This window comes from Callionymus lyra, chromosome 11 (genome assembly GCF_982586985.1).
Source record: "Callionymus lyra chromosome 11, fCalLyr1.hap1.1, whole genome shotgun sequence".
Classification (NCBI taxonomy): domain Eukaryota; kingdom Metazoa; phylum Chordata; class Actinopteri; order Syngnathiformes; family Callionymidae; genus Callionymus; species Callionymus lyra.
In genome coordinates, this window is record NC_141828.1 from 5,205,516 (window position 1) to 5,231,719 (window position 26,204).

At 37.6% G+C, this 26,204-nt stretch overlaps 1 protein-coding gene across 1 annotated transcript in view; it reads right to left on the reverse strand.

Moving 5' to 3' along the window:
• LOC148069011 (echinoderm microtubule-associated protein-like 6) overlaps window positions 1–25,925 on the reverse strand; it is a 71,273-nt gene extending 45,348 nt beyond the window's left edge. Inside the window, exons 1-8 of the mRNA XM_087801953.1 lie at window positions 25,709–25,925; window positions 5,593–5,752; window positions 3,788–3,886; window positions 3,639–3,707; window positions 2,440–2,625; window positions 2,236–2,371; window positions 925–998; window positions 642–769 (exon numbers count right to left, since the gene is read on the reverse strand). Coding sequence (XP_087658079.1) covers window positions 642–769; window positions 925–998; window positions 2,236–2,371; window positions 2,440–2,625; window positions 3,639–3,707; window positions 3,788–3,886; window positions 5,593–5,752; window positions 25,709–25,905 — 1,049 coding nt within the window. The 5' untranslated portion in view covers window positions 25,906–25,925. The remainder of the gene's footprint in view (window positions 1–641; window positions 770–924; window positions 999–2,235; window positions 2,372–2,439; window positions 2,626–3,638; window positions 3,708–3,787; window positions 3,887–5,592; window positions 5,753–25,708) is intronic.
• Between the last annotated feature and the right edge of the window lie 279 nt (window positions 25,926–26,204).

Here is a 26,204-nt window from a genome sequence, read left to right on the forward strand (position 1 = left end):
CATCCATCCATCTATCCATCTCTCTCCCTCTCTCCATCTATCCATCCATCTATCTATCCATTTGTCAATCCATCCCTCCATCTATCTATCTCTCTCTCTCCATCCTCCATCCATCCATCCATCTATCCATCTCTCTCTCTCTCTCTCTCTCTCTCTCCATCCAACCATCTATCCATCTCCCCCCCTTCTCTCTCCATCCTCCATCCATCCATCAATCCATCAATCCATCTCTCTCTCTCTCTCTCTCTCTCTCCACCCATCCATCTATCCATCTCTCTCTCTCTCTCTCTCCATCCATCCATCCATCTCTCTCTCTCTCTCTCTCTCTCCATCCTCCATCCATCCATCTCTCTCTCCATCCATCCATCCATTTCTTTCTCTCTCTCTCCATCCATCCATCTATCCATTTCTTTCTCCTTCTCCATCCTCCATCTATCCATTTCTCTATCTCTTTCCATCCCTCCCTCCCTCCCTCCCTCAAAAATTATAGATAGATAGATATGTTTGAATTGATGGAAATAACAACTCAATGACCATTTAAAAAAAGGGGTAAAATACTGTAACATGGAGAGGAAACAGAGAGTTTTGAGGCGAGATGAAAGACCACAGTCTTGGAATAGAAGGAGCTCATGTGTGCTGACCTGACCGAGCGGTCGTCACTGCCCGTCACCGCAAGAGGCTTCTTAGGATGAACGTCCAGAGCCCAGAGTTCTCCCTCGCCGTGACCCTGCATGATCAGCAGAGGCTTGTCCCGGTCCCGGACCATCACCTGCAGAGAAACGTGGAATATTTTATTCAATCGTTCCTTCCTGGGACTTTAACTGAGCGACTTAATGGACCGTTTGAACAGAGACCCAGTGAATTATATTCACAAACATCATATGAAGTGTCTAGTTTGCTCCAGGGTTACTGTTGAAGCTTCACCTCAAAGATCTCACTGTCTTGTGTTCCTGCCAGGATCCGGTCGGCTCGCCAGCACACACTGCGGATGGACAGACCTGAGGTACGAAGACGAGCAGATGATTTTATAACACAAAAACACAAACACACAATAGAAATATGATCAATTATTGTCAACATTAATTATTTTAGATTTTTGTTGCAGCACAATCTACGCTGTTATCTCATCTGTGAGGTTCTATTTTGATCTTTTCAGTCGTTGGCTCGTGGCCTCAGAAGTTGCAGGTTCCATCGTAGCTCAGGATGATAGTGAGTCGTCGTGTCCATGAGCAAGGCACTTATATTGGTCCCCATGGTGAGCTGGTGCGCTGCGTCGCAGCCTACTCCCATCAGTGTCTGATTGTGAGCGTGAATGGTTAAAAATGTATTTTTAAAATGGTTAAGAAGAGCGGAAGAACATTTCTGACTTTCAAAAAAGTTTCACGGAATGTATCGTCAAGTTTAAACTTTTTTTTTATTGAAATCTTTTTTTAATTAAAGAAACTTTTTATTGTATTTTTTATTTATTTATTCAAGCACATTTATTTAATTGAAATCTTTCTTTAATTAAAAAAAACTTTTTATTTTATTTTTTAATTATTTATTAAATCAAATAATTGTATTTAAATCTTTTTTAAAATTGAAAATGATTTATAGAAGCTTAATTTAATGACATTTTTTTTATTTTTATTGAAGAAACTTTTTATTGTATTTTTTATTTATTTATTAAAGCACATTTATTTAATTGAAATATTTATTTAATTAAAAAAAACGTTTTATTTTATTTTTTAATTATTTAATTAAATCAAATAATTGTATTTAAATCTTTTTTAAAATTGAAAATGATTTATAGAAGCTTAATTTAATGACTTTTTTTTTTATTGAAGAAACTTTTTATTGTATTTTTAATTTAATTAATCAAATCAAATTAATTTAATTGAAATCTTTTTTTTTTTTAATTGAAGAAACTTTTTATTGTATTTTGTATTTATTTAATTAATTATTATTTTTTTTAAATTGAAGCAACTATTTTTTATTAAATTTCTTATATGTAATTGAAGCATTTTTTTTTTTAATTGAAATCTTTTTTACTATTAAAGCAACCTTTTCTCATTGAAAAGATTATTTTATTGAATCAACTCAGATCAAAACCGTTTTAAATCATCCTCGAGCATCAGATTAAAGATAACGATAGTAATAAAGAACTACTTAGTTGAAGTGAAATCATTCTAAAGATTGATGGGTTTAATCCCAAGTGTCTCCTGAAAAAGTCAAACATGTAACTGCAACAGTTACCTTTGTATCCCTGCTCTGCCTCCCGCAGGTCGATCTTGGTGATGGGTTTGAACTCCACGTCCCACAGTCGGATGCAGCCGTCCCGGCCTCCCGTCGCAAAACCTTCCTCACACGAGTACATGCTGAAGATCCCCGCCTGAAGGTGGACGACATGTGCGATGAATCATCCGATCGAACCACGGTCGTCGGCGTCGTGCGTCTCACCCCGTGAGCCGCCTGGACCGTCCTGATGAGGTTGAGTCCCTTCCAGACGTAGATGTCTCCGTTGAGAGCTCCTGAGTAGGTGGTGTCGTCTTTGGCCGACGCCACGCACAAGATGGTCTGCAGGTCGCCCATCTTCCCGAAGATCCCCCGTTTGGGAGTGAGAGCGTTTCCACACAGAGACCAGAACTGCCGAGGCAGCAGCACCGAGAGTGAGTCGACAAAACGACTCGAAAATGTCCTCAATGTCATTTTAAATCATGAAAAAAAGTAAAATGTCTTCAATATATTGATGCTGCTGAATATTTAGTTTGTACTCAATAGTGCAAAGATTGGAGTTTTCTGGTGGAGGCTGAACCACTGAGTGTGAGTGATTTACCAAGTCAGGATTAGATTATTTATTGTTTATTTGTTTCAATCTTGTCTCGTCCACAGAGTATTTTTAGTGTTTCCTGCTTGTATTTGCACAATCGTACACTACAAGTCATAAAATAGTTGTTTGTGCCTATGATTACCTATTATGACATATTATTACAGAATATTTAACATTTTGAGGATCTGTTTTTTATAAATTAATTAAAATAATTCCAGTTTGTTGTCAATATTCATAGACAATTATTCAAACAACAAACGAAATATTGTATTTTTGTCTTTTGAAAGATTGTGTTTTTGTGTTTTTTAAAGATTGCATTTTTGTCTTTTGGAAGATTGTATTTTGAAAGACTGTATTTTTGAATGACTGTATTTTTTTGTCTTTTGGAAGATTGTATTTTTGTGTTTTAAAAGACTGTATTTTTGTTTTTTTAAATATTGTATTTTTTGTCTTTTGGAAGTTTGTATTTTTGTGTTTTGAAAGACTGTATTTTTGCGTTTTGAACGATTTTACTTTTGTGTTTTTTGAAAGATTGTATTTGTGTTTTTTGAAATATTGTATTTTTGTTTTTTAAAAGATTGTATTTTGTGTTTTGAAAGATTGTATTTTTGAAAGATTGTATTTTTGTGTTTTTGAAAGATTGTATTTTGTGTTTTGAAAGATTGTATTTTTGAAAGATTGTATTTTTGAAAGATTGTATTTTGTGTTTTTGAAAGATTGTTTTTTTGTGTTTAAAAGACTGCATTTCTAAAAGATTGTGTTTCTGAAACATTGTATGTTTGTGTTTTCCAAGATTGTCTTGTGTTTGGCTGATGTTCGTAACACTGACCTTGATATGTTTGACTCCACAGCTGACCAGACGGTTCTGTTGAAACGGATCCCAGCAGACGTCGAAGATCTGACAGAAGGTGAAAGTCGTGAAGATCCAACAGAAACAAACACAAAAACAAACACAAAAACACACACAATAAAACTCACCCTGTCTGAGTGTCCGGTGGCCGTCGCCAGGATCTTCCCTCGTTTCCACTCCCAGATGCTGACCGTGTTCTTGGCGTCCAGACCCACCGAAGCCAGACGCTGAGAAGATCAATGAAAAATGATTCTTGTGTCACATGTTGGTTCAGGTTCGAGACGACAACAGGTTCACGAGGAAAAACATCAAAGACAATCATATACAAACTAAAGAGTTGTTTGGTTGAACTTCATGATTTCATCTGCGACGATGATTTATCTCATGATTCATGATCACGTCATCGATTCATTCCTTCACTGCCAGGAGCGAGAAACTGCCGACGCCACAGAATCATTTACATAAACATAAGTCATTCAATCTTCAACTCAGAGCCAGAGACCCTTTTTTTACTGTTCAAGCACAAGGTTGAATGTGTTCATTTGCTCTTGGGCGCCTCCTTCAGTTGTGGAGGACAAATTTAAAACTGTTTTAAATAATATAAACCATTAGTCATTAGAATAAAAAGTATTGGAATTTCTGGATTTTGAATTATTGTATTTCTGGTGTTTCGAAAGATTGTTTTTTTTTGTTTTCAATGACTGGATTTTTGGTGTTTTGAAAGATTGTATTTTTGAAGGATTGTATTTTTGTGTTTTTAAATATGTTTTTTTGTGTTTTGAAAGACTGTACTCTTTGTGTTTTGAATGATTTTAATTTTGTGTTTTCAAAGATGTTTTTTTAAAAAGGTTGTCCTTTTTGTGTTTTGAAAGATTTCATTTTTGTGTTTTGAAAGATTTTATTTTTGTGTTTTAAAAGACTATATTTTTGTGTTTTGAAATAATGTATTTTTTGTGTTTTGAAGGTTTTATTTTTGTGTTTTGAAGGATTTCATTGTTGGTGTTTTGAAAGACAGTACTTTTTGTGTTTTGAAAGATCTAATTTTTGTGTTTTAAAAGAATGTATTTTATGTTTTGAGATAATTTATTTTATTTTTTTAAAAGAATGTATTTTATGTTTTGAGATAATTTATTTTTGTGTTTTAAAAGAATGTATTTTATGTTTTGAGATAATTTATTTTATTTTTTTAAAAGAATGTATTTTATGTTTTGAGATAATTTATTTTATTTTTTTAAAAGAATGTATTTTATGTTTTGAGATAATTTATTTTTGTGTTTTAAAAGAATGTATTTTATGTTTTGAGATAATTTATTTTTGTGTTTTAAAAGAATGTATTTTATGTTTTGAGATAATTTATTTTTGTGTTTTAAAAGAATGTATTTTATGTTTTGAGATCATTTATTTTTGTGTTTTAAAAGACTGTATTTTTGTTTTTTGAATGATTGTATTTTTTTTGCTTTGAAAGATTTTATTTTTGGTGTTTTAAAAGACTGTATTTTCGAAAGACTGTATTTAAAAAAATAATAATAATAATAATATTGTATTTTGAAAGATTTTAAACTTTTAAAAACACAAGAATAAAATCAAAACAAAAAAAGACAATCTTTCAAAACACAAAATTACTGTCTTTCAGAACAAAAATAAAGTATTTTAAAACACAAAGTACAGAAATATAGTCTTCTTTTGTGTTTGAAAGATTTTATTCTTGTGTTTTTAAAAGTTTAAAATCTTTTAAAACACAAAAATACAATCTTTTGTGTTTTAAAAAACTCTATTGTTGTGTTTTAAAAGATTGTATTTGTGTGTTTTTAAGAAAGATGCTGCTGTGAATGTGAATTTCTCCTGTGAGATAAATAAAGTAACTTCTTAATTGAAGCTTCTGTCGCCTCTTGATGACATCACTACCCGCTCAGGTGAGCGTCTCTGGACTCACCTGTCCGTCTGCGCTGAAGGTGAGGCAGGCGATGCCGTGAGTGTGTCCGTCGCGCAGCAGCGAGACCGTCTGGACGCTGAAGGTGTCCCACACGCAGATGTACGGGTCCTTGCCCACCTGACCCGTGGCCACCAGGGAGCGCTCCGGGTGCAGAGCCAGGCTGGAGGACCAGAAGAAGAAGAAGGAGGAGGTCAGTGCAGGGGAGTGAGTGAAGGAACTTCAACGTTTGTCTTCATCACTAGTCATTAACGCTGATCGTCGTCTCATTAAATCCAGCACCAGCTGGTCCCGGTGGTCCCGCTCGGTAAGAAGGACTCACAGTCGGAACTCATTAACTTAATGACATCAGAGGCTTTGTGTGTTTACAGGGAGGAGTCCAGGAGGCCAGGAGGAGACCAGGAGGAGACCAGGAGTCGACCAGATGAAGGCGAGGTGAGTTGCTTCGAGAGCGAGTGAGTCACGGTGATATAACACACGCAGATGAAAAAAGATACACAACCCTCGCGAGGCGACAAACGCTCCTCGTCCAACACGTTATTGTCATCGTTAAAAAAAATGGCCGACGCTCCTCAGAGGTCGAGCCTCAGAGACGAAACTTAATCAAAGTGTCTCTTATACAGAGAAGGTGGATCGTCTGTGCACGACATGGAGCTGCTGTCGTCACAACTGGAAGAAAACTGACAAGAAGATGGCAAAGGATTGTGGGGGAAATAAAAAAAAAACATAAGAATTATAATCATAATTAATAACATAACCAATATCAATATAATCAATATTTGTTTACATTTACCATCTGTTGTTTGTATAAGTTGAACAAAGTTCTTTATATTTGCACTTTGTCATCCCTTGAACTTTGTTCTTTTATTTAAGTAAGTATTTGTATTTATAGAGCGCTTTTCCAGACCAGGGTCACAAAGCGCTTAAACAATCAAATCAATATTCAATAAAATATATACTTTAAAGATCAAGATAAAACTGAGACAAACACAGGAGTCTCAGAGAATCAAGGAAAAGTCTGCACGAATAAAAGTGTCTTAAGCTGAGCTTAAGGAGCAACAGTCTGGAATTTTCTCTCCTCTGGTCCGGAAGTTCAGGAACCATCAGTAGATTCTGATCCACAGACCTCAGAGCCCGAGCTGGGGTGTAAGTCTGGATCAGATCACTGATGGAAGGTCTGACCATGAATAGATCTGAAAGTAAGAACCAGAATTTTAAAATGATCCTGAAAGAAACTGGCAGCCAGTGAAGAGTTTGAAGGAGAAATGTGAGTTCTTCTACTAGAGCGGCTCAGAATTCTGGTTGCAGTTTTGTATGAACTGCAGACTTTTTTATTTATTATATTTTTTTCATACGAAACTATTGTCTGCTGTGAACTGGAATCCCAATTTTCCGAAGTAGATCTTCAGAGGGATTCATAAAGTCTATCCGTCCATCCATCTATCCATCTAAATATCCATCCATCCATCCATCCATCCATCCATCCATCCATCCATCCATCCATCCATCCATCCATCTATCTATATATCCATCCATCCGTCCGTCCAGCCATCCATCCATCTATCCATCTAAATATCCATCCATCCATCCATCTAAATATCCATCCATCCATCCAATTAACTATTTATCTATCTATCCATCCATCCATCCATCCATCTATCTATATATCCATCCATCTGCCGTCCGTCCATCTATCCATCCATCCATCCATCTAAATATCCATCCATCCATCCATCCAATTAACTATCTATCCATCCATCCATCCATCCATCCATCCATCCATCCATCCATCCATCCATCCATCCATCCATCCATCCATCCATCCATCCATCCATCCATCTATCATATCTTTAGCAGAAGGAAGAGATTATTTAATTTTGTAACAAATTACCATCTGGATCCACTCACAATTTGAGGATTCCTTTTGAGAGGAAGGTGGTAAATAGAAACTCCAAGTCTTTGTTTATAAGGAAGTAGAGATTCTTTTAAAATCCACCTGAGCACGATTTTCAGACACACTTTTGCCTTTTTCAAAACTTTATTAGTCGTGTTACGAAAGAAACGAACAGATGACGACAGCAGCGTCTGTTCAGAGACAAGGATGAAGGATGGAAGTGTGTGTGTGTGTGTGTGTGTGTGTGTGTGTGTGTGTGTGTGTGTGTGTGTGTGTGTGTGTGTGTGTGTGTGTTTAGAACAGGAATCAATAACCCTTTTGTAGGCGCCGGCCTTGTTCTATTTCTGTCATGTTTGTTTATCGCACACTCCTGGTATCGTGACTTTGGTGGCAGCAACACAAACGTAGAATCTAAACACACGTTAAAAACATGTTGTATCATCGTTCGGTGGTCTAGGTTCAACACACACACACACACACACACTGAGCTCGGAGCATCACGGTAGCATCACGAGGAGAGTGTTTGTGTTGATAACGATGCCATTAAGTGCTGAGTATTTTTAGCTCTGCCTTTGTAAAGCACAGAACACGTCGTGACCCTGCGAGCGACACCGGAGCGACTCCCGCACCGACTCTCTTTCGCTCAAAGTTGCTCTGAAGGAAGACCTTCTCGTGGTGTTTCCGCTCGTGTAACTCACACCAGAAACCCCTCGACTCATGAGATGTCACCGACCGTTCACCTTCACACACACACACACCTGAACTCTCAGCCAATGAGCCTTCCAGCTGCAGTTTCCATGACAACGGCATCGCCAAGGGCGCGAGCGCCGAAGACCGAGGAGGACGACCGTGAAGTCAAGGTCAGAGATGCAAACGATGGAGCGTCCCGGGATTGAGTCACGGATGATTCACGGGTTTCATTCATGAAGTTCTTCTCTCGGATTCAGCCTCGGAACTTGTGGCGAAAACAATTAAAGGTTCATTTTTACTGATATTAGATCCAGTAATAAAACACTCATGAGATGAATCATGTGACCGTGACTCCTCTGTCGTGATTGGTCGAAGTCGGAGGCTTGTTCGACTCTGACTTGACATGAGAATTGGACAATAACACACAAATATTATCATCAGCGGCTGCAACGGCTACGTTCATCTGATGCTATTAGCAACATGCTATCACACACACACACCTATAGCAAGTGACGCTAATGCTAATAAACATTACTTCTGTTTAAATTAAGTTTGAGATGAGAGTTGATGAGATCCTTAACCTCTAGTTTTCTCCTTTCATCTTTGCTCTTTGGCTCTGTTCTTTTTATTTGCTCTTTGTCATCTTTTTGCACTTTGCTCTTTTTATTTTCTCTTTGTTATCTCTGCGTGGTGTTCTTTCTATTTGCATTTGTTTTAGTTGTGTGCTTTGTTCTTTTTATTTTCTCATTGAAATCTCTTTGCACTTTTTGATCTATTTGATCTTTTTCCTTTTTATTTGCACTTTGTTATCTCTTTGCAATTTGCTCTTTATATTTGCATTTTGTTATTTATTCGCACTTTGTTATCTATTTGTTCTTTGTTCTTTTTATGTACACTTTGTTATCTGTTTTTAATTTGCTCTTTATATTTGCACGTTGTTATTTATTTGCACTTTGTTATCTATTTGCACGATGTTCTTTTTATGTGCTCTTTGTTATCTCTTTGAACTTTGTTCTTATTATGTGCACTTTGTTATCTCTTTGCACGATGTTCTTTTTATGTGCTCTTTGTTATCTCTTTGAACGTTTTTCTTTTTATGTGCACTTTGTTATCTCTTTGCACGATGTTCTTTTTATTTGCACTTTGTTGTTGTTTTGCGTTTATGAAACTTCTCTACCTTCTACCATCTGCTGTGAACTGAAAACCTAATTTCCCAAAGGACATCTCCAGAGGGATTAATGAAGTCTATCTAATCCGGTAAAGTAAGGTAAGGTAAGGTAAAACTTTATTAGTAGTTAGCGAGACTAGCTTCATGTTTAATGAGCAGTTGCTGACAAAATCTAGAAAAGCGTCACTGTTCCTTTTCTTTTTTCTTTCAGATTTCAGAGAAACTATAACCTTAAGTTTCCACCAGCAGAGCTGAACGTTGCTGTGCATTTTTGACCCTAAACACTTGTAAATAAACACTTATCACTGAAGATTTTCCAGACAAACCAATGTTCACTTCAGGTCCTGCCATTCATTTCTCCCTGAAACTCAAGCTCAAGAAGAATAAACAGTGTTTTAAAGATGACAAAAACTGGATTGAACTGCACTGTTGTTGTTAAGGATTAATAGCTTTCAATTGACTGACATATGAAGGGATGGAAAATGTATGAGAATCAGAAAATCAGATAATTTTATAAAAACGTTCTAAACGAACAATCACCAAATTAAAACACACAATACCAGGAAACATTTTGTTATTCTTATCAGATTCTTCTCTATTCCGTGACTGGATCACTCGTCAGATCTATATCCGACTTTCAATCGTGTCTTTTCTTTGTCTTTTCTCTTCTTATACCAGAAAAAACTCCTCCCTGTGATCTATTTCAAAACACTTAGAAGTCTTGGTGTCGATCTCAAAATAATCTTCAAACACATGTTAATGTGAACTAAATATAAAGTTTCATCCAGTGAACGCACAACATCTCGAAACAAGAGAATAAAAGAGATTTTTCTCGTGACAACATCTCGGTGTCACTGAAAATAACCGGAGATAACGTCAGTCGGTGTCGAGGCCACAGAAGTGGGATCAGGAAGTAGATCCAACGACGTACGTGATCCGACAGATGTGAGCTCAGTTTCACCGATAAATATTGAAAAGTGTGACATGAATAATGAACAAGTCGTGAGAGACTTTCATCCTCTTTCACATCTGATACTTCTCCAAGATTCTCTGAAATAAACCCGATGATGGTCATTTTTCTCGTCTCCAATTATTTCCGCTCCTGCTTCACAAGACTCTTGACCTCTGACCTTCCTGTTGCAACAGATCGGACGATGATGTGTCGGGAGACGAAGAGTTAAATCTATTAATAAACTTGTGTTAGGAGCCGGTGCGCCTCTAAAAATAGCCCAAAAGAAAACCTCACAACAATGACTTGTTCCTCCCGGATCTTCGCTCTCATCACTATCTTCACTATCTTCACCATCTTCACCATCTTCATCATCGTCACCATCTTCACCATCGTCACCTTCGTCACCATCTTCACCATCTTCACCATCATCATCATCGTCACCATCTTCACCATCTTCACCATCGTCACCATCGTCACCATCGTCACCATCTTCACCACCTTCACCATCTTCAACATCTTCACCATCTTCACCATCTTCACCATCTTCAACATCTTCACCATCGTCACCATCTTCACCATCTTCACCATCTTCACCATCATCACCATCTTCACCACCTTCACCATCTTCACCATCTTCAACATCTTCACCATCTTCACCATCTTCACCATCTTCAACATCTTCACCATCTTCACCATCTTCACCATCTTCAACATCTTCACCATCTTCACCATCTTCAACATCTTCACCATCTTCACCATCGTCACCATCTTCAACATCTTCAACATCTTCACCATCTTCAACATCTTCACCATCTTCACCATCTTCACCATCGTCACCACCTTCACCATCGTCACCATCTTCACCATCTTCAACATCTTCACCATCTTCAACATCTTCACCATCTTCACCATCTTCACCATCTTCACCATCTTCACCACCTTCACCATCGTCACCATCTTCAACATCTTCACCACCTTCACCATCTTCACCATCGTCACCATCTTCAACATCTTCACCACCTTCACCATCTTCACCATCTTCATCATCTTCACCATCTTCACCATCTTCACCATCTTCACCAATTTTCAATTCCAAAATAATTATTTCAAATGCCAGTTTAATCTGGTTCAGATCAAACTAACATTTTAATGTAATCCAAATGTCTCCTATTATAATTGGAGATTGTCCTGGTAGAATTCCCATTTGTCCTAGTACAGATTGGAATTCTAATATTCAGATCCCAATACAGTAGTAGGATTCCAATCTGTACTAGTAGAGATTGGAATTCACTAGTAGAATCTGGAATCCTCCTAAGAAAGATTGGAATTTCAATCTCAATTTATGGTTCTTACTTTCAGATCTATTCATGGTCAGACCTTCCATCAGTGATCTGATCCAGACTTACACCCCAGCTCGGGCTCTGAGGTCTGTGGATCAGAATCTACTGATGGTTCCTGAACTTCTGGACCAGAGGAGAGAAATCCTTCCAGACTGTTGCTCCTAAGCTTTGGAACCATCTCTGTGTTTGATGATCTACTGACTCCTTCAAGAAACATCTGTGTTTGATGATCTACTGACTCCTTCAAGAAACATCTGTGTTTGATGATCTACTGACTCCTTCAAGAAACATCTGTGTTTGATGATCTACTGACTCCTTCAAGAAACATCTGTGTTTGATGATCTACTGACTCCTTCAAGAAACATCTCTGTGTTTGATGATCTACTGACTCCTTCAAGAAACATCTGTGTTTGATGATCTACTGACTCCTTCAAGAAACATCTGTGTTTGATGATCTACTGACTCCTTCAAGAAACATCTGTGTTTGATGATCTACTGACTCCTTCAAGAAACATCTGTGTTTGATGATCTATTGACTCCTTCAAGAAACATCTGTGTTTGATGATCTACTGACTCCTTCAAGAAACATCTGTGTTTGATGATCTACTGACTCCTTCAATAAACATCTCTGTGTTTGATGATCTACTGACTCCTTCAAGAAACATCTCTGTGTTTGATGATCTACTGACTCCTTCAAGAAACATCTGTGTTTGATGATCTACTGACTCCTTCAAGAAACATCTCTGTGTTTGATGATCTACTGACTCCTTCAAGAAACATCTCAAGACACTTTTATTTGAGCTTTTCCCTGATTTTCTGAGACGCTTGTGTTTGTCTCCGTGTGTCTTGGTCTAGAAAAGGCGTTTTACAAATAACCTTTACTTACTTACTTACCCTTTATCCTCTCTAGACTCTAGACCAGGATCACCATTGATCAGGATTATCCTCCAGAGAAAGAAACGAGTGGTTCTAGTAATAAATCCTGACTCAATAATTTAGTTAAACAGACACCAAAGAAAAGTCCGATCTTGACACGACAGAAATGAAAACCGGATCAGAGATTGAAATAAATCATTTCCTCTTTAATTATCACCTTCTGTGTTTGAAAAGGAGCTTAAAGAGCAGGAACAGGAAGAACAGGAAGTCGTTTGAGACCAAATCAGAGTCTCAAATAGGAAAAAAACGATTTCATGGCAGACCAGCGTGAAGGAGAAGAGGCGGAGCTCTGGATTATTTACCAATAAATAAGAGTAAACTCTGAGGAACCTCACGATGTTTACAGAACAACAGGATCGAACACATGAGTACGTTTTAGAAAAAGTACCTCAGCCTTTGAACGTAGTATGTTACGAAATATATCTCACCATAACGCTGAATCAGCGATGTTTCTCCGAGTTTTAGTTCAGGTTGGTTTTCACCAGTTGACGTTGTTTCAGAAGAACATCTGGACTCGTTTCAGAGAAAGTATTTTTCAAAATAAAACACCTCTAAGACTCTAAATGTGAGTGAGAGCAATAGTTTCGTAAAGATATAATAGTAATTAAAAATATAAATAATAAATAGTAATTATATCTAATGTAAGAATATATCTTATATCAATAAATATTAAAATACATAAATTGTGTATTTATGTTCTTCAATTTTAAAGTAACTACTTTGGTGGAACTATTGTTCACGGTCTCTAGGGGGGACGTTTTTGACGAGCGCACGGACAGACTGCACGTGTTATTTCCTCTCATCAATATTACTAGTGATGCCAAAGTTTCTAAAGTACTTTTTTGTAAGTTATTATTTAAGCGTGTCTTCATGTGGAGTTCAAAAGGTTTACTTGTGGCCAATGAGGTGAAGAGTTTATTTGATGTTATCATCTTTGTAACTGTGTTTGTTTATATGTCATTTATTTTTTCAAATAAAGTTTTCACGGTGAAATAAACGTGTTCAGTGTCATGTGAATAATAAATGTCTTGAGTTCACTGCTCAGTTGTTGAGGAAGAATTATCTCCCAGAACCGTGCAGAACCTGAACGATCCAGATTAAAGCTGCTGTGAATATTCATGACCAAGATAAGAAGTTTCTTCATGCGAGCGTCTCTTGATCTGCAGCATCTCAAGTCTCTACTTCACGACTCCATCACCACTTTCAGTTCCATAAGAAGCTTACACTCAGTTTCCAGACTCGCACTGAAGGGTGATAACACCCCCCGGGCCGCGTGCATGTGAGTGTGTGTGTGTGTGTGTGTGTGTGTGTGTGTGTGTGTGTGTGTGTGTGTGTCTGTGTGAGTGTGTGTTTATGTGAGTGTGTGTTTGGCTCGTGGGAACACTGGTGGCTGCAGGGCAGATTGTCAGTGGGATGCTGGACACATCATTTCCTTGTCATCACCGTAATGAAGATCAGTGAGGTGTGAGCGAAGACACACACACACAATTACATATATGTACACACACACTTACATACACTTACATACATGTACACACACTTACATATACACACTTACATACGCACACACACTTACATACAAAAATATACACACACACACACTTACATACACAAATATACACACACTTACATACACAAATATACACACACACACATGCACACACTTACATACACAAACACACTTACATACACACACACACACACTTAAATACATAAATACACACACACACACACACACACACATACACAAACGTACACTTACATACACACACACACACTTACATACATAAATACACACACATACACACACACACTTACATACACAAATATACACACACATTTAAATACACACACACACACACTTACATACACAAATATACACACACACTTAAATACACACACCCCCATACACACACTTACATACACACACACATACACTTTCACACACATTCACTTACATAAGCATACACACTTACATACACAAACATACACACACATACACTTACATACACATACACACTTACATACACACATACACACTTACATTCACATACACTTACATACACACACATACACTTACATACACACACACACTTACATACACAAATATACACACACACGTACACACACTTACATACACATACACACTTACATACACATACACTTACATACACACACATACACTTACATACACACACACACTTACATACACAAATATACACACACGTACACGCACTTACATACACATACACACTTACATACACATACACACTTTCATATACAAACATACACTTTGTAGTTTTATAAAAACTGATACATTTAAAGAAATCATTTGATCATTTTGTGGTTTAACTTGTTTATCAATGTTTTAAAGAATAATTTAAAAACAGCTGACACTGCACTTTGTAGGACATTGAACGTTAGCATTAGCTTCTTCATAGTTAGCGTCGAGCTACGAGGATCTTAGGAGTCAGTAGATCATCAAACACAGATGTTTCTTGAAGGAGTCAGTAGATCATCAAACACAGATGTTTCTTGAAGGAGTCAGTAGATCATCAAACACAGATGTTTCTTGAAGGAGTCAATAGATCATCAAACACAGAGATGTTTCTTGAAGGAGTCAGTAGATCATCAAACACAGATGTTTCTTGAAGTAGTCAGTAGATCATCAAACACAGATGTTTCTTGAAGTAGTCAATAGATCATCAAACACAGATGTTTCTTGAAGGAGTCAGTAGATCATCAAACACAGATGTTTCTTGAAGGAGTCAGTAGATCATCAAACACAGATGTTTCTTGAAGGAGTCAGTAGATCATCAAACACAGAGATGTTTCTTGAAGGAGTCAGTAGATCATCAAACACAGATGTTTCTTGAAGGAGTCAGTAGATCATCAAACACAGAGATGGTTCCAAAGCTTAGGAGCAACAGTCTGGAAGGATTTCTCTCCTCTGGTTTTGGAAGTTCAGGAACCATCAGTAGATTCTGATCCACAGACCTCAGAGCCCGAGCTGGGGTGTAAGTCTGGATCAGATCACTGATGGAAGGTCTGACCATGAATAGATCTGAAAGTAAGAACCAGAATTTTAAAATGATCCTGAAAGAAACTGGCAGCCAGTGAAGAGTTTGAAGGATAAATGTGAGTTCTTCTACTAGAGCGGCTTTCTGGAGAAGTTTCTCTAGTTTGCTTTAGTGAAGAAGACGATGGTCACAGTATAGAAGAGTTTCTTGAATAGAAGATGAAACTGAGACCAGATCTGTTAAAATGACCAAAACTTTACTGTGTTTTACTATGTTTTGTGTGATTCACTGTTTGCTGATGACTCTAAAGAGGTTGTGTTGCTAAAGTGTGTTTGTTTAGTTCGATCGACTTCGCTTCACGATGCAAATCAACGTCCGGAAAACTGATGGAACAATTATTTGTTGAAACACAAACGAGTCTTTAAAACGAGTCGTAAATGGTTTGAAATACGAAAGGATGTGGAGATGAAAGTTTGATCTTAAGAAATCAAGTAAAGTTTGTTAATGTTTGTGTAATAATTCCTGATGAAGGTCAAAGTGTTGATCGTCAACAGTTGGTCATGAATAGTTGGAAGATACTGGTTTATAGACGTCGACTTCAGGTTTCATTAAACTCGTGAAAACCTTTCGTGCAACTTGATGCCAAAGCAAGTCAGTGAGACGACCTGAGACTCAAGAATGTGACCAGAACCCACAGAACCAGTTCCAGAACCTTTGATGGATCCACACCTGAGATGTTTTCATTTACTCTCTGTTTGAGCTTCAGTGTGTTTTTGATGCGTCACTATTCAGATCACGTTTGTCGCGTAAAAATGTCAATATTTGTCTTTTTTTTCTGTAAATAGTGAGAAAATATGTTGACGTACTATAATATTTAAACTACTATAATATTTAAACTACTATAATATTTATTCAAGAGTTGAAGTTGAAGTTTCTTTTTGTTGAAATCTAGTTACCTTAACTTACCAAGTGTTCCAATAATTTAAGTAACAAAAGTTTAACAATGATATTCAAACACAAGCTTAAAAAAACAAAACAAATGAAATTATTTATCTAAATAAATCTGTGAATGTATTGGATTAACAGAAAGAGTTTAAGACCAAATAAGCCAAGTTTAAGTTTAAAATGCAGTTTCTATGTGAGCGTCGCTGGTACTAGTTAGTGAAGAAAGTGCAATTCTATGTGATTGTTGCTGGTACTAGTTAGTGATGAAAGTGCAGTTCTATGTGAGTGTTGCTGGTACTAGTTAGTGAAGAAAGTGCAGTTCTATGTGAGTGTCGCTGGTACTAGTTAGTGATGAAAGTGCAGTTCTATGTGAGTGTCGCTGGTACTAGTTAGTGATGAAAGTGCAGTTTCTGTGTGAGTGTCGCTGGTACTAGTTAGTGATGAAAGTGCAGTTCTATGTGAGTGTCGCTGGTACTAGTTAGTGATGAAAGTGCAGTTTCTGTGTGAGTGTCGCTGGTACTAGTTAGTGATGAAAGTGCAGTTCTGTGTGAATGTCGCTGGTACTAGTTAGTGATGAAAGTGCAGTTCTGTGTGAATGTCGCTGATACTAGTTAGTGATGAAAGTGCAGTTTTGTGTGAGTGTCGCTGGTACTAGTTAGTGATGAAAGTGCAGTTTCTGTGTGAGTGTCGCTGGTACTAGTTAGTGATGAAAGTGCAGTTCTGTGTGAATGTCGCTGGTACTAGTTAGTGATGAAAGTGCAGTTTCTGTGCGAGCGTCGCTGGTACTAGTTAGTGATGAAAGTGCAGTTTTGTGTGAGTGTCGCTGGTACTAGTTAGTGATGAAAGTGCAGTTTTGTGTGAGTGTCGCTGGTACTAGTTAGTGAAGAAAGTGCAGTTCTATGTGAGTGTCGCTGGTACTAGTTAGTGAAGAAAGTGCAGTTCTATGTGAGTGTTGCTGGTACTAGTTAGTGAAGAAAGTGCAGTTTTGTGTGAGTGTCGCTGGTACTAGTTAGTGAAGAAAGTGCAGTTCTGTGTGAATGTCGCTGGTACTAGTTAGTGATGAAAGTGCAGTTCTATGTGAGTGTCGCTGGTACTAGTTAGTGAAGAAAGTGCAGTTCTATGTGAGTGTCGCTGGTACTAGTTAGTGAAGAAAGTGCAGTTCTATGTGAGTGTTGCTGGTACTAGTTAGTGAAGAAAGTGCAGTTCTATGTGAGTGTCGCTGGTACTAGTTAGTGAAGAAAGTGCAGTTCTATGTGAGTGTCGCTGGTACTAGTTAGTGAAGAAAGTGCAGTTCTATGTGAGTGTCGCTGGTACTAGTTAGTGATGAAAGTGCAGTTCTGTGTGAATGTCGCTGATACTAGTTAGTGATGAAAGTGCAGTTTTGTGTGAGTGTCGCTGGTACTAGTTAGTGATGAAAGTGCAGTTTCTGTGTGAGTGTCGCTGGTACTAGTTAGTGATGAAAGTGCAGTTCTGTGTGAATGTCGCTGGTACTAGTTAGTGATGAAAGTGCAGTTTCTGTGCGAGCGTCGCTGGTACTAGTTAGTGATGAAAGTGCAGTTTTGTGTGAGTGTCGCTGGTACTAGTTAGTGATGAAAGTGCAGTTTCTGTGTGAGTGTCGCTGGTACTAGTTAGTGATGAAAGTGCAGTTCTGTGTGAATGTCGCTGGTACTAGTTAGTGATGAAAGTGCAGTTTCTGTGCGAGCGTCACTGGTACTAGTTAGTGATGAAAGTGCAGTTTCTGTGTGTCGCTGGTACTAGTTAGTGATGAAAGTGCAGTTTCTGTGTGTCGCTGGTACTAGTTAGTAATAAAAGTGCAATTTCTGTGTGAGTGTCGCTGGTAATAGTTAGTTATGACCAGAATTCTGTTAGATTTGAAAATCACTCTTTTAATAAAACAAAAAATTATGATGAATTTAACAATGTTCGTGAGGTTCATTAGATCTGATGTTGTGCTTCTGTTTGGTTTATTTTTATGACTATTTGGTGGGTAATTGTTATTTGTAAAGGTTTATAGTTTAGCTGTTTCTTGAAGGAGTCAGTAGATCATCAAACACAGATGTTTCTTGAAGGAGTCAGTAGATCATCAAACACACATGTTTCTTGAAGGAGTCAGTAGATCATCAAACACAGATGTTTCTTGAAGGAGTCAGTAGATCATCAAACACACATGTTTCTTGAAGGAGTCAGTAGATCATCAAACACAGATGTTTCTTGAAGGAGTCAGTAGATCATCAAACACAGATGTTTCTTGAAGGAGTCAGTAGATCATCAAACACAGATGTTTCTTGAAGGAGTCAGTAGATCATCAAACACAGATGTTTCTTGAAGGAGTCAGTAGATCATCAAACACAGATGTTTCTTGAAGGAGTCAGTAGATCATCAAACACAGATGTTTCTTGAAGGAGTCAGTAGATCATCAAACACAGATGTTTCTTGAAGGAGTCAGTAGATCATCAAACACAGATGTTTCTTGAAGGAGTCAGTAGATCATCAAACACAGATGTTTCTTGAAGGAGTCAGTAGATCATCAAGAACAGATGTTTCTTGAAGGAGTCAGTAGATCATCAAACACAGAGAGGTTTCTTGAAGGAGTCAGTAGATCATCAAACACAGATGTTTCTTGAAGGAGTCAGTAGATCATCAAACACAGATGTTTCTTGAAGGAGTCAGTAGATCATCAAACACAGATGTTTCTTGAAGGAGTCAGTAGATCATCAAACACAGATGTTTCTTGAAGGAGTCAGTAGATCATCAAACACAGATGTTTCTTGAAGGAGTCAGTAGATCATCAAACACAGATGTTTCTTGAAGGAGTCAGTAGATCATCAAACACAGAGATCGTTCCAAAGCTTAGGAGCAACACATTTTAAAATGATCCTGAAAGAAACTGGCAGCCAGTGAAGAGTTTGAAGGAGAAATGTGAGTTCTTCTACTAGAGCGGCTCAGAATTCTGGCTGCAGAGTTTAGTATGAACTGCAGGCCAGAAGATCCTTCTGGTTTAGATGATTGACTCCAGACAAGACATTTGGAAGAACATCATTGTCTTCACAATATTGAATCGTTGAATTGAACATTTCAAATGTTGAAACTTGGTTTTATTTTATTTTTATATATATTTTATTTTTTTATCATTACATATTTTCAGAATTGGTTTTTTACACATATTCTAATTCCAATTATTTTTCATTTTAATTTAAAACATAATTGAAATACTTGGATCATTGGTATCAGTGATTGGTCTAAAACAAGAAAAATGTCCAATAAAAATGTAGATGTTAATGAAAAATATTTCCCTACAGCATCAATCTGCAGACAGTGAACGCACCACTGAGCACTGGACCACAGTTCATTAGCATGGACGTCCGAGGAGGTCCCTCAGGGGCCTTCAGCTCAGGGGGGGGGGGGGTCTTGCCGCTCCACCTCACTTGTGTTTAGATGAGGCCCTGTGGTTGTGGGCGCCCCCTGAAGGCGACGCTCTGAAGCATCGAGTCGTTCAAGAGTAAAGTTGGATGAAGATGTTTCACGAGTTGATGGAGCTGATGATGAAGATGACGGTGATGATGATAGTAATGATAGTGATAATGATGATGAAGATGATGAAGATGATGATGATGATGATGATGATGATGATGAAGATGACGATGATGATGATGATAGTGATGATGATGATGATAGTAATGATAGTGATAATGATGATGAAGATGATGATGATGACGATGATGATGATGATGACGATGATGATGATGATGATGATGATGATAGTAGTGATGATGATGATGAAATGGATGATGATGATAGTGATGATGATGATGATGATGATGATGATGATGATAGTAGTGATGATGATGATGAAATGGATGATGATGATAGTGATGATGATGATGATGATGGAGCTGATGATGATGATGATGATGATGATGATGATGGAGCTGATGATGATGATGATGATGATGATGATGATGATGATGATGATGAAGATGAAGATGATGATGATGATGATGATATATAGTGATAGTGATGATGATGATGATGACGATGATGATGATGATGATGATGATGATGATGATAGTAATGATAGTGATAATGATGATGAAGATGATGATGATGATGATAGTGATAGTGATAGTGATAGTGATAGTGATAGTGATAGTGATGATAGTGATGATGATGATGAAGATGATGATGATGATAGTGATGATGATGAAGATGATGAAGATGATAGTGATGATGATGATGGATGTGTGGAGCTCCTCCTCCTCCTCCAGCCTCTCCTTCTGTGAATGATCCTCAGGTCTGGGTCTAATGAGGTTCCTTCACAGCTCCAGGGATCATGAAACCTCTCAGTGTCTCAGTGTCTCAGTGTCTCAGTGTCTTTCATCTCCACGTGGACCTAAAGTGCAGCGACCAGAGTGTTTCCATCAGACGCCCTCGGCTGCTCAGGAACTCATGTCCGTGTTCACGGTCGTGTTTAAATAAAGCTTTGACCAGAGAGCTTTGTTCACATAACTTGTGTTTAAGAAGAGTTTCTGGTGATCCTAGTGACTTTAAAAACGTCTGTTGTGTGTGTGATTCCTACACTAAACACCACATGTGTGTAGATGAAAGAAAGACACATGTGCAGAGTCAGAGTTACGTCTTCATCTTATTAGATTTTCTTCTTCTTCTCTAAACACATTATTTCCTGGAGCCTGGAGGTCATTAGTTCAAGGACCTTTAATCTCGTTGTGTTCATTTGTGTTGTAGATTTGTGTTGAAGATTTGTGTCTTAGATTTGTGTCGTAGATTTGTGAAATAGAATTGTGTCGTAGATTTGTGTCGTAGATTTGTGTCTTATATTTGTGTCGTAGACTTGTGTCGTAGATTTGTGTCGTAGATTTGTGAAATAGACTTGTGTCGTAGATTTGTGAAATAGACTTGTGTCGTAGATTTGTGTCGTAGATTTGTGTCTTAGATTTGTGTCATAGATTTGTGTCGTAGATTTGTGTCTTAGACTTGTGTACTAGATTTGTGTGGTAGACTTGTGTCGTAGATTTGTGTCGTAGATTTGTGTCGTAGATTTGTGTCTTAGTTTTTTGTCGTAGATTAGTGTCGTTGATTTGTTTCTTAGATTTGTGTCTTAGATTTGTGTCGTAGATTTGTGTCTTAGATTTGTGTCGTAGATTTGTGTCTTAGATTTGTGTCGTAGACTTGTGTCTTAGATTTGTGTCGTAGACTTGTGTCGTAGGTTTCTGTCATAGATTTGTGTCTTAGATTTGTGTCTTAGATTTGTGTCTTAGATTTGTGTCGTAGATTAGTGTCGTAGATTTGTGTCTTAGATTTGTGTCGTAGATTTGTGTCGTAGATTTGTGTCTTAGATTTGTGTCGTAGATTTGTGTCGTAGATTTGTGTCGTAGATTTGTGTCTTAGATTTGTGTCGTAGATTTGTGTCGTAGATTTGTGTCATAGATTTGTGTCGTAGATTTGTCTCGTAGATTTGTGTCATCGATTTGTGTTGTAGATTTGTGCCATAGATTTGTGTCTTAGATTTGTGTCTTAGATGTGTGTCGTAGATTTGTGTCGTAGATTTGTGTCGTAGATTTGTGTCTTAGATTTGTGTCGTAGATTTGTGTCGTAGATTTGTGCCATAGACTTGTGCCGTCGATTTTTGTCTTAGATTTGTGTCGTATATTTGTGTTATAGATTTGTGTCGTAGATTTGTGTCGTAGGTTTGTGTCGTAGATTTGTGTCGTGATTTGTGTCGTTGACTTGTGTCGTAGATTTGTGTCGTAGATTTGTGTTGTAGATTTGTGTTATAGATTTGTGTTGTAGATTTGTGTTGTAGATTTGTGTTGTAGATTTGTGTTGTAGATTTGTGTCGTAGATTTGTGTTGTAGATTTGTGTTGTAGATTTGTGTTGTAGATTTGTGTCCTATATTTGTGTCCTATATTTGTGTCATAGATGTGTGTCGTCGACTTGTGCCATAGATTTGTGTCCTATATTTGTGTCATAGATTTGTGTCGTAGATTTGTGTTTCAGATTTGTGTCGTAGATTTGTGTCGTAGGTTTGTGTCGTAGATTTGTGTCGTGATTTGTGTCGTTGACTTGTGTCGTAGATTTGTGTCGTAGATTTGTGTCGTGATTTGTGTCGTTGACTTGTGTCGTAGATTTGTGTCGTAGATTTGTGTCGTAGATTTGTGTTGTAGATTTGTGCCGTAGATTTGTGTCCTATATTTGTGTCCTATATTTGTGTCATAGATATGTGTCATAGATTTGTGTCGTAGATTTGTGTCGTAGATTTGTGTCTTAGATTTGTGTCGTAGATTAGTGTCGTAGATTTGTGTCTTAGATTTGTGTCGTAGATTTGTATCGTAGATTTGTGTCTTAGATTTGTGTCGTAGATTAGTGTCGTAGATTTGTGTCTTAGATTTGTGTCGTACATTTGTGTCGTACATTTGTTTCGTAGACTTGTGTCGTAGATTTGTGTCCTATATTTGTGACAAAAATCTACGGCACAAATCTACGACACAAATCTTGTTGGACCCGGACCCTCATCAGATGAGCTGACATGTCGGACCGGAGCGCCCCGCCCTGCCGGCTCAGGCTGGACTGGGTCTACGGGTATCGGGGCCACCAGTGTCGGAACAACCTCTACTACACGGCCGGGAATAGATTTGTGTCGTAGATTAGTGTCGTAGATTTGTGTCTTAGATTTGTGTCATACATTTGTGCCGTACATTTGTTTCGTAGACTTGTGTCGTACATTTGTGTCTTAGATTTGTGAAATAGACTTGTGTCGTAGATTTGTGCCGTAGATTTGTGTCCTATATTTGTGTCCTATATTTGTGTCATAGATTTTTGTCGTAGATTTGTGTTATAGATTTGTGTCGTAGATTTGTGTCGTAGGTTTGTGTCGTAGATTTGTGTCGTGATTTGTGTCGTTGACTTGTGTCGTAGATTTCTGTCTTAGATTTGTGTCGTAGATTTGTGTCGTAGATTTGTGTTATAGATTTGTGTTATAGATTTGTGTCGTAGATTTGTGTTATAGATTTGTGTCGTAGATTTGTGTCGTAGATTTGTGTCGTAGATTTGTGTTATAGATTTGTGTCCTATATTTGTGTCATAGATTTGTGTCGTAGATTTGTGTTATAGATTTGTGTTATAGATTTGTGTCGTACATTTGTGTCGTATATTTGTGTTATAGATTTGTGTTATAGATTTGTGTCGTAGATTTGTGTCGTAGATTTGTGTCTTAGATTTGTGTCGTAGATTTGTGTTATAGATTTGTGTCGTACATTTGTGTCGTACATTTGTGTAGAATCAGCAGATCACGTACTTTCATTATGTGTTATAGATTTGTGTCGTAGATTTGTGTCGTGATTTGTGTCGTTGACTTGTGTCGTAGATTTGTGTCTTAGATTTGTGTCGTAGATTTGTGTCGTAGATTTGTGTTATAGATTTGTGTTATAGATTTGTGTCGTAGATTTGTGTTATAGATTGTGTCGTACATTTGTGTAGAATCAGCAGATCACGTACTTTCATTATGTGTTATAGATTTGTGTCGTAGATTTGTGTCGTGATTTGTGTCGTTGACTTGTGTCGTAGATTTGTGTCTTCGATTTGTGTCGTAGATTTGTGTCGTAGATTTGTGTTATAGATTTGTGTTATAGATTTGTGTCGTAGATTTGTGTTATAGATTGTGTCGTAGATTTGTGCCGTAGATTTGTGTCCTATATGTGTGTCCTATATTTGTGTCATAGATTTTTGTCGTAGATTTGTGTTATAGATTTGTGTCGTAGATTTGTGTCGTAGGTTTGTGTCGTAGATTTGTGTCGTGATTTGTGTCGTTGACTTGTGTCGTAGATTTGTGTCTTAGATTTGTGTCGTAGATTTGTGTTATAGATTTGTGTTATAGATTTGTGTCGTAGATTTGTGTTATAGATTTGTGTCGTAGATTTGTGTCGTAGATTTGTGTCGTAGATTTGTGTTATAGATTTGTGTCCTATATTTGTGTCATAGATTTGTGTCGTAGATTTGTGTTATAGATTTGTGTTATAGATTTGTGTCGTACATTTGTGTCGTATATTTGTGTTATAGATTTGTGTCGTACATTTGAGTCGTACATTTGTGTCGTAGATTTGTGTCTTAGATTTGTGTCGTAGATTTGTGTTATAGATTTGTGTCGTACATTTGTGTCGTACATTTGTGTAGAATCAGCAGATCACGTACTTTCATTATGTGTTATAGATTTGTGTCGTAGATTTGTGTCGTAGATTTGTGTTATAGATTTGTGTTATAGATTTGTGTCGTAGATTTGTGTTATAGATTGTGTCGTAGATTTGTGTCGTAGATTTGTGTTATAGATTTGTGTCGTACATTTGTCTCGTATATTTGTGTTATAGATTTGTGTTATAGATTTGTGTCGTAGATTTGTGTCTTAGATTTGTGTCGTAGATTTGTGTCGTAGATTTGTGTTATAGATTTGTGTCGTACATTTGTCTCGTATATTTGTGTTATAGATTTGTGTTATAGATTTGTGTCGTAGATTTGTGTCTTAGACTTGTGTCGTAGATTTGTGTCGTAGATTTGTGCCGTAGATTTGTGTCTTACATTTGTGTGGTAGATTTGTGTCGTAGATTTGTGTCGTAGATTTGTGCCGTAGATTTGTGTCTTACATTTGTGTGGTATATTTGTGTCGTAGATTTGTGTCTTAGATTTGTGTCGTAGATTTGTGTCTTAGATTTGTGTCGTAGATTTGTGTTATAGATTTGTGTCGTACATTTGTGTCGTACATTTGTGTCGTAGATTTGTGTTATAGATTTGTGTCGTACATTTGTGTCGTACATTTGTGTCTTACATTTGTGTCGTACATTTGTGTCGTACATTTGTGTCGTACATTTGTGTAGAATCAGCAGATCACGTACTTTCATGGTAACACCATGATGCTCACACTCGCTCATACAAAGACACTGTTTCTTTGACGTTCATCACTCAAACCCTTTAGGAGCCGAGGTCTCAATCAGGTTAGTTCCTCACACGTTTGAATATTGTTCACTTGTACCATAACCTTGAAATAAGAGTCTAGAAAACTCCTGAACTAGCAAAACAACAACAAAAATGATTCTCCCATCACTTGAGAAAAAGATGCCGATATCAGGTAAAGACGGTTCAAATCCCGGGTTCAGATCGAGACTCACCTGATGATGTCATCATTGTGCCCCAGGTAGAACTTCTGGGTGTGGTCTCTGGTGTTGTAGACCACGCCCACCCCGGCCACGAAGTAGACCACCTCCTTCCCGGCCGTGTAGTAGAGGTTGTTCCGACACTGGTGGCCCCGATACCCGTAGACCCAGTCCAGCCTGAGCCGGCAGGGCGGGGCGCTCCGGTCCGACATGTCAGCTCATCTGATGAGGGTCCGGGTCCAACAACCCCCCCCGACCCCCCACCCTCAGGAGCCCTTTAGTCCTTGATCTGGATCCGGACGATGAGTTTTTTAAAGATCTTAAGGATCAACGTGAAGAACTGAAGTATTTATTTGTATTTAACAATATTTTTTAATATTCACTTAGATTTGAACAAATACTTTTAAGAAAACTTTAATCCAAACTATACCAGATTATTATAAATGAGTTAAAGTCAAGGTTAGTTATAAATACTACTGAGTACTACTGGACTAAGTTGTTAAATTCTTTA